This window comes from Tupaia chinensis, unplaced genomic scaffold, assembly GCF_000334495.1.
Source record: "Tupaia chinensis unplaced genomic scaffold, TupChi_1.0 Scaffold000561_1, whole genome shotgun sequence".
Taxonomy (NCBI): Eukaryota; Metazoa; Chordata; class Mammalia; order Scandentia; family Tupaiidae; genus Tupaia; species Tupaia belangeri.
The window spans coordinates 3,028,659-3,038,253 of record NW_006160074.1 but is presented as its reverse complement, the minus strand read 5'-3'; the positions used below and the strand labels follow the sequence as shown (position 1 = coordinate 3,038,253).

At 46.7% G+C, this 9,595-nt stretch overlaps 1 protein-coding gene across 4 annotated transcripts in view; it reads left to right on the top strand.

Moving 5' to 3' along the window:
* The window catches only part of HARBI1 (harbinger transposase derived 1), an 18,552-nt gene extending 9,602 nt beyond the window's left edge, over positions 1 to 8,950 (top strand). For 3 of the 4 annotated variants that reach the window (XM_014591341.2, XM_014591342.2, XM_014591340.2), the window contains exon 3: positions 8,126 to 8,950. In XM_014591341.2, the coding sequence (XP_014446827.1) occupies positions 8,126 to 8,505 (380 nt within the window). In that variant the 3' untranslated portion in view covers positions 8,506 to 8,950. The remainder of the gene's footprint in view (positions 1 to 8,125) is intronic. The other variant, XM_006157779.3, reaches the window with a different exon arrangement.
* The last annotated feature ends 645 nt before the right edge of the window (positions 8,951 to 9,595 follow it).

The window sequence follows — 9,595 nt, the reverse complement described above, 5'->3', positions numbered from 1 at the left end:
CTCCTTTTCTTTTTGGGGGAAGCACATGTCCTATAGAAAAAAAAAAAAAAAAAAAAGGAAAAGAAAATGTGTGAACTATAGGGTCATTAGGGGAAGTTTGGCAAAATTATGAGGAATGAAATGTTTAAAAAAAAAAAGCATGGAGAAATTGGTGACTTGTTGTATTTTAAGGACACAATCACATTTGTGAGGAATTCTAGATCTGTTAAACCTAGAACTAGCTGTGATTTTTCCCAACACTTTTTTAAGAGATTTTTGCTATAGGGTGTGTGCATTCACTGGAGAGACAGAGACAGAGAGACAGAAAGCAAGTAATCACCACCCCCCCGCAAGTGACATGGCCACACCATAATCCCCTCTCCTCCATTCTCTTCTCAGGATTTTGGGCATGCACACACATGTGCCTGGTGTCCCTTTTAAGCCACTGGGCCCAGGACTTGAACTGCGGTCAGCCATGTGGGAATCCAACAATATAACCATTATGCCATCTGCTAGTCTCTTCCCCACCCCCTCTTTCTTTCTTTTTATTACTTTGGTAAAGCAAATTTCTTCCTAGGGTATAGGGTATAATTCTTTCCTGTCCTCCTCCTCATCTTTTGCTTGGAGTGCTTTACTTAAACTCCCCTCCTCTAAGTATACCTGTTCCTGCCAACAGTTTAACCTGAGTCCTTATGCCTTTAGCTCCTGACCTGGTCCTGTTAAGCAGCTTTGGGTAAGATCTGCCAGAATGCCTTGTGGGTGACTGATTATATAATAATCTGTTTAGCAGTTCTGATCCTAATCCCTCCTGAGTGTCTGTTTTCCAGTGGTGCTTGGATTATAACCGGTTAATAATGGTGGAGCATTTTATAGAAGATTCATATTCACTAGGTTGTCCTACATCTTTCTCATATTTAAGGCTCATACCATTTTTTAAAAGAATTATTTTATTTAATTTTATTTTATTCATTTATTTTAATTTGACTAGAAAGAGAGAGTGAGAAAGCAAGCCGCCATGTCCAGGACTCGATCTGTAGTCAGTCATGTGGGAGTCCAGCGCCACACCACCTGCTGGATTTAAACCCATAGCATTTCCTTTTTTTTTTTTTTTCTTCCCCCAAGAAGATTTTGCTATAGGGCACATGCTCTCACCAGACAGACAGAGAGACAGTGAGAAATCACCCCCCCATGGGGGATGGCCATACTGCAATCTCTTCTCCTCCATTCTCCTCTCGGGATCTTGGCCACGCACGCACACGCACCCAGCGTGAGTTTAAGCTACCAGGTCCGAAACTCGAACAGCGGTCGACTACATGGGAGTCCAGCGACATAGCCATTACACCATTACACTGGTCCTGATTACTATTATTATTTTTTTAAATGTGCTATAGTACACATACACTTACCACAGAAATACAGAGAGAGAGAGAGTGAGAAATCAAGACGTGTGGCGCAGGAATTCTCACTGCACCCCAAACACCATGCCACCCGTTGGCCCCTACATATGTTTTAAATATGATATAAGGCACATATGTTAGCTGGAGAGAGAAAGGGCCAAAGCACCCCCCCAGGGGAGGCACCCATGCCACATCCCTTCTTCTCCATTCTCTTGGATTTGGGGGCTCGTATGCACATGAGCACAGCTTATTTTTCAAGCCGCCAGTTCTGGGACTCAAACCACCCAGTTGGCCATGTATCCAGCTGCCTTAACCATCATGCTACCTGGCTGGCCCTAACGTTTTTGTTTTTTCTATGAGCAAGAGAGAGAGAGAGAGACAGTTAATCGCCCCCCAGTAGGGTCTTCACACCTCAATCCACCCCCTAACTTCAACCCCAGATCATAGTAGTGGGAGTCCAGCGCCACACCCCCTGCTGGATTTAAACCCATAGCATTTCCTTTTTTTTTTTTTCTTCCCCCAAGAAGTTTTTGCTATAGGGCACATGCTCTCACCAGACAGACAGAGAGACAGTGAGAAATCACCCCCCCATGGGGGATGGCCATACTGCAATCTCTTCTCCTCCATTCTCCTCTCGGGATCTTGGCCACGCACGCACACGCACCCAGCGTGAGTTTAAGCTACCAGGTCCGAAACTCGAACAGCGGTCGACTACATGGGAGTCCAGCGACATAGCCATTACACCATTACACTGGTCCTGATTACTATTATTATTTTTTTAAATGTGCTATAGTACACATACACTTACCACAGAAATACAGAGAGAGAGAGAGTGAGAAATCAAGACGTGTGGCGCAGGAATTCTCACTGCACCCCAAACACCATGCCACCCGTTGGCCCCTACATATGTTTTAAATATGATATAAGGCACATATGTTAGCTGGAGAGAGAAAGGGCCAAAGCACCCCCCCAGGGGAGGCACCCATGCCACATCCCTTCTTCTCCATTCTCTTGGATTTGGGGGCTCGTATGCACATGAGCACAGCTTATTTTTCAAGCCGCCAGTTCTGGGACTCAAACCACCCAGTTGGCCATGTATCCAGCTGCCTTAACCATCATGCTACCTGGCTGGCCCTAACGTTTTTGTTTTTTCTATGAGCAAGAGAGAGAGAGAGAGACAGTTAATCGCCCCCCAGTAGGGTCTTCACACCTCAATCCACCCCCTAACTTCAACCCCAGATCATAGTACCTGTGTGCCAGTGTGTTCAGGAAGCTCCCCAGATGTGAACCCGAACTTTCCCACGTGGGTCAGCCTTACAGAGCATTGCCTCGCCACGTGACACAGTCCACCCCCAGCTGATGTACTTTGATCTTCTCCCTGGTCTCCTCCTTCACTATCTAACCTGGCAGAGTTGGCATTGGATAATAAATAGTAGTATTTAAAAGGTGCCTAGCATTCCTCTTGCCGTATAGTAGGTGTTCAATGAGTCAGGGTTTTGTTTTTTTCCTTTTATTTATTTATTTTTTAATTTGACCGGAGAGGGACAGAGTGTGTGTGTGTGTGTGTGTGTGTTGTGTGTGTGTGAGAGAGAGAGAGAGAGAGAGAGAACGAGAAAGCAAGCCTCCAGGCTCGGGACTTGAACCACAGTCAGCCATGTGGGAGCCCAGCACCCTTATCCACCATGCTACCTGCCAGCCCTGAGTCATTGAGTCATAGGCTTTTCTTGTTGTTATTTACAGTACCAGTTTCTTTCATTTCCAGAGGACATGTGTGCTCACCAAACACAGAAGAAAGAGGGAGAAAGCACCCCCTGGTGAAGCATGGTCATGCTGCAACCCCACACACTCTGTCCACTTCACCAGGATTTGGGGCATGCTTACACATGCCTGGCATGTTTTCCAGGCTGCTGGGGCTGGGATTTGAACCAAGTTTGTTATGTAGGATCTGCCTCCCTACATATAGTGTTTAACCACTGTGCTACAGAGTGAGCCCCAGCACCAGGTTTTTTTGTTTGTTTTTGTTTTTGGAGAGGTTTTTTGCTATAGGGCGCATGCGCTCGCCAGACAGACAGAGAGAGACATAGAGACAGAAAGCAAGAAATCACCCCCCAGGGGGGATGGTCACACCGCAATCCCTTCTCCTCCATTCTCCTCTCGGGATCTTGGGCACGCATGCACACACGCCCGGCATGAGTTTTAAGCCACCGGGTCCGGGACGCGAACCACGGTCGACTACATGGGAGTCCGGCGACATAGCCATTACACTAACTGCTGGGTTCCCTCTCAACACGTTTCTTAAACAGTATTTAGTAGGGGTGAGTTCTTGCACATAGGTTATCTGTAGGAGAGAAAAGGTAGCTAAATATGAAATTTGAAAATTTTGTGATACTTCCTAAGTGTTTACATTTAACCCAGATCTTAGAAATGTGAGCTCCAGGGTCAGCAGATGGTGTGGTGGGTAAGGCGCTGAACTTATGGGTGACTACGGTTCACATCCCGGACCTGGCAGCTTGAAAATCATGCTGGGTCCGTGTGCGTGCGTGCCCAAAATCCCAAGAGGAGAATGGAGGAAAAGAAATTGCGGCGTGGCCATCCCCCCGAAGTGATTTCTCACTTTTCCTCTCTCTTTCTCTCTCCAGCAAGTACATGTACCCTATGGCAAAAACCTAAAGCAAAAAAAAAAAAAGGGAAAAAGAGGAGAAATGTAAGCTCCTACAAGAAAGGAGTTCTGTCTGTTTGGAGTGTGCCAAGCCCTGTCTGAACAGTCCAGAACAATTTGCCAAAATCGATGATGGATCAGGGCTGTGCAAGCCTGTGCTCCAGGACCGATGCGTCCGTCTCGGATTTCTAGGTGGCAGCGCCTGTGTGGGACATTTTATCTGCCAGACGTAATGAGTCAGGGCGTTAAAGTTATGAAACACCGCGCTGCTGTTAGGACATTGCACCCCAGTTTTGTTTGTTTTTGTTAGCACTTCCCAGGATCATTTGATAAGGAAGTCACTTAAGGGGAATGCCTGTGTGTATTATTTTAATTAACTTCTGATTTCATTTCCTTGTCTGTTATTATTTGTGTCATTCTATTTACGCCATCCTTGTGTATTTTTAGTGTGTGTGTGTGGTGATTCAGACAGGTTCTCCCCAGGTTGCCCCCACTGACCGCAAGCTCACAGTCCTCCTGTTTCACCCCTCCTAGTCTCTAGGACTACAGGCATGTGTCATTGTGCACCGCTTTTTTTTTTTTTTTTTTAAGAATTATTTTTGCGGCCAGCAGGTGGTGTGGTGGTTAAGGGCACCTGACTCCCACATGGCTGACCACGGTTCAAATCCCAGATCTGTCGGCCTGATTTCTCATTTTCCCTCTCTCTCTCTCTCTTGCCGTGTCCCTCTCTGGTCAAATTAAAATAAGTAGATAAGTAAATAAAGTTAAATAAAATTATTTTTTTAGGAATTATTTCATTTCATATTTATTTCTTTATTTTTGGAGAGATTTTTGCTATAGGCCACGTGTACTTGCCAGAGAGACAGAGAGAGACATAGGAAGAGAAAGCGAAAAGTCCCAGTGGGAATGGCCACGCTGCAATCCCTTCTCTATTCTGCTCTCAGGAGTTTGGGCATGTATCCACATATGGGTGTGAGTTTGAAGCCACTGGGTCTGGGACTCCTACTGCGGTGGACCATGTCGAAGTTCAGCGACGTAACCCCACCCCCACCCCCCAATTTGATCAGAGAGAGGGAAAGAAAGGGAAAGCAAGACAGCATGCTGCCAGGTCTGGGACTTGAACTGTGGTTGTCTATGTGAGAGTTCAATGCCTTGACTACCATGCCACCTGCCTCCCCTAATCCCATGCCCAGCTTTTAGGGTGGGCCAGGAATCAAACCTAGACCTGCTGTATGGCCTTAGCCTGTGGAGTAGCCGTGTCTAGGGCACTGTACTGTGGCTGGGCCTGTGTTCTCCCTGTTACTGTGAATTTCTCCCAGTTCCTCTGTTGTAAAGGCGTGGTTCTAGTGATTGTAATATCCAGAAAAGCAAAACGGCCAAGTTCTGTTCTCTGCCACGATGTCCACTTGGTACAGATTTTGGCCATACTTGCACACATACCTGGTATGTTTTTCAAGCTGCCAGGGTCAGGATTCGAACCACAGTTGGTTGTGTGAGATCTGGCTCCCTTAACTAGTCTGCAGGGTTGGCATACTGAGATAAAAGACTTATTCTTCTCAGTATTAGGAAGATAAATTATTACTGTCTATGAAATACTCTGAAATTTCTAGGTAATGCTTTCAGACCTGGCGTGTGTGTGTGTGTGCATGCGTGCACACATACACACACACACACACGTGCCAGAGGGTATATGCACCTCACCAGAGAGTGAAGGAAAGTGAGAAAGCATCCCCATAAGAAATGGTCATGCCACAATCTCTTCTCCTCCATCTTTGCCTCCTTTTTGGATTTTGGGCATGCACACACATGCATCCAGTGTGTTTTTCACCAGGTCCAGGACTTGAACCATGCAGTCAGCCATGTGGGATCCAGCTGGCTTAACCACCATGCTACTGACTGACCCCAGACCTGAAATTTTAATATTAAAGTTAGAAATTTTCTTGACAAATGTTATGGGATCTCCTGGCAGAATTCTCTTTTTCTCTCTTGTGTTCTTGCTCTAAAGATTGTAGTTTTTCATGTTTATTTTTATTTCTGTTTTCAAATTGCCAGGCAGTGTGTGTGGTCTTGGTCTTGCCAGAGAAAGACCAAGAAAGGGAGGGAGAAAGCACTTCCCCATGTGCGTGGTCACGGTACAGTTCCTCTCCGTCTTTCCATCCTGTCAGGATCGGGGGCACGCATGCACGTGCACCTGTCATGTTTTCCCAGCTGCCAGGCCAGTACTCAAACGTGGTAAGGCCTGTGAGATCCAGCTCTCTTAATCACTAGACGATGAGACCAGCTTATCTCTAAAGATTTTCAAAATTGCCACATTATTTGATAGTTTTTCTCAAACCTTTTATTAAAGGGCCACCAAGTGGCATGGAGGTTAAGATAGCTGGATCCCACAGGGCTGACTGCACAGATTGAGTCCCGGTCTCGGTGGCTTGAAAAACACGCCATGCAAAAGAAAAAGGAAAACATGCCATCCCTGTGTGCGTACATGCCCAAAATCTCAAGAGGAGGATGGAGAAGAAGGAATGTGGTGTGGCCCACTCTCCGGGCAGTGGTTTCTCACTTTCTGTCTCTCTCCTCTTTTTTTTCCCTCCCTGGTGAATGCACACACCGTATAGAAAAATCAATTAAATTAAAAGGAAAACCTTTTATTAAAGAATACTATCTATGAATTCAGAGAATCCAGAATTTAACTTCTTTTTTAAATTTTTTTGAGACATTTTGGCTATAGGGCGCGTGCAGTCACTGGAGAGACAGAGACAGAAAGTGAAAAATCACACACAAACACACACACCCTGGGGAGATGGTCATGTCATAATCCCTACTCCCCCATTCTCTCAGGATTTTGGGCACACAGACACACACGCCCCCCATGAGTTTAAGCCACTGGATCCACGACTCGAACCTCAATCAATCACGTGAGAGTCCAGCAACATAACCATTATGCCATCTGCCGGTCCCCAGAATTTATTTTTTTGCTGTGCCTTTGCCTTCTCCGTACATTCCTCCAGAGTTGGCTTTTTTTTTTGGTAAATAGCTATCATGGTTTATGGTTTTTTGTTTGTTTGCTATTGTGAGTGTTTTTATTGTTTGTTTGTTTTAATTTGCCAAAGGACATGTGTGCTCACCTTAAAGAGACGGGGCTAGGGGGGAGAAAGCACCCATGACAGTGCATAGTCATGCTGCAATCCCTTCTCCTCCATTTCTCCCTCCTGTCAGCACTTGGAGCATACACGCACATGTTGCAGTGTGTATTTCAAGCTGCCGCATCCAGGACTCGAACTGTACAGTTGCCATGTGGGATCCAGTCACCCTTAATGCCACTAGCTGGCCCCTCTATTAGTTTTACCCAAAGATATTTCCAGCCAAGGTTCATGTCTTCCTGCTCATAATATTGGCATGCTTGCTTGCTTTTTATTTTTTACCATGGCATCTTCCTCTTGATTTTTCTGGGATGCTTCAGCTGCAGAGGATGTCATATATGTTCTGGTTCTTCTTTTTGTTTTTGGAGAAGTTTTTGCGATAGGGTGCGTGCACTTGCCTGAAAGACAGAGACAGAGAGACAGAAAGTGAGAAATCACCCCCCAGGGGAGATGGCCACACCGCAATCCTTTCTCCTCCATTCTCGTCTTGGGATCTTGGGCATGCACACACATGCGCCTGGCGTGAGTTTAAGCCACCAGGTCCGGGACTCGAACCGCGGTCAACTACATGGGAGTCCAGCGACATAGCCATTACGCTGGTCCAAACTGCTGGTCCCATTTGTGTTCTGGTTTTTATATGCTAATGGATGTGTGTGCTCACAAGAGAAAGAGAATGGCAGAGAGAGAAAGCAGCCCCCAGTGGGACATGTTCACACCTCAATCCCGTCTCCATTGCTCCATCCTGACAGGATTTGGGGCACACACGCACACGCGCATGGCCTATTTTTCAGGCCACCAGGGCAGGGATTTGAACAGTGTGGTCAGTCTCGTGGGATCCAGTTCACTTAACCACCAGGTCTCAGGGCCAGCCCCCTCGTATGTATTTCTGAAATTTACTTCTTATTTGTATTCCACTTGAATTCACTTCCAGTTTCCTTGGGCCCTCCCCACAGGTGACAGTGCCTTCTTTCTCCGCACATGGCTCATGACCCCGCTTCACATCCCCGAGACTCCAGCCGAATATCGCTACAACATGGCCCACTCTGCGACCCACAGTGTGATCGAGAAGACGCTCCGCACCCTCTGTGCCCGCTTCCGCTGCCTGGATGGGTCCAAGGGGGCGCTGCAGTACTCACCTGAGAAGTCCAGTCACATTGTCTTGGCTTGTTGTGTCCTCCATAACATATCTCTGGAGCATGGGATGGACGTGTGGTCCTCTCCGGCGACAGGACCCGTGGAACAGCCCCCCGAGGAAGAGTACGAGCACCTGGAGTCCCTGGACTTAGAGGCTGACCGTGTCCGTCAGGAGCTGATGCTCACTCACTTTAGCTAGCGTGGAAGGTGGGGAGGAGGAGAACTTCCCAGCAGGCATTGTGAAACTCCCGCTCTCTGCCTGTACACAGTTCCATCACAGAGCATGGCTGAGCAAGCAGACACTTGTCCTCACTTGACATTTAATCTGTGTGTTTCAGGATGGGGCTTTGCCAGAGCATCTTGAAGAATGTATTGAACCAAAACCAAGATGACGTTCCTTACCAACAGTGCGCGCCTCTGGCTGGGCACACTCACTTGAAATTGACTGGTTGCAAACTTTCATGATCGTGCCTACAAATCCTGAGCCCAAAACAAGTTTTCAGTTTCGTTTATCTGGAGGTTTCACATGAGAACAATGTTTGGGGCCAGCTGGTAGTGCTTGGGGTGGCCGGATCCCACAGGGCCGACTGCGCAGTTCAAGTCCTAGACCTGGTAGCTTGAGAAACACAGTGGGTACATGTACGTGCCCAAAATCCTGAGGGGGGATAGAAGAGAAGGGACTACAGCCTAGCCGCCCCCTGGGGGTAATTTATCATATTCCCTCTCTCTGGCAAGCACATATATCCTATAGCAAAAAATTAAATAAAATTATCCTGAGTTATTGGGGTCGTATTTTAGTTTTCGACTCCGCTGCCTGTAATATAGGCATCGTTGAAAGCACAGGTGAAGAGTGGATTTAAGTGAGGAAGTGGTCATCTGACATAGTAAGTGACGAAGGAGTGGAGTTTGTAGCTTTCTGAGGTAGTTTTGCGATAAGGCATATGTACTTGCAGGAGAGAGACAGAGAGGTGGGAAAGTGAGAAATCACCATTGATTTCTCTATTCTCTTCTCAGGATTTTAGAGGTATACACACACACACATCAGCATGATTTTCAAGCTACCAGTTCTGGGTCTCAAAAACTATGGTTGGCAGTGTGAGAGTCCAGCACCTTAACAACCATGCCACCTACTGGCCTGGTAGCTTTCTGTTTGTTTGTTTGTTTAAGGTTTTTTTCATAGGGGCATATCCACTCACTGGAGAGAGAGACACAGAGAGACGGAAATTGAGAAATCACCCCCAAGAGGAAATAGCCACGCCACAATCCCTTCTCTATTCTCCTCTTGGGAT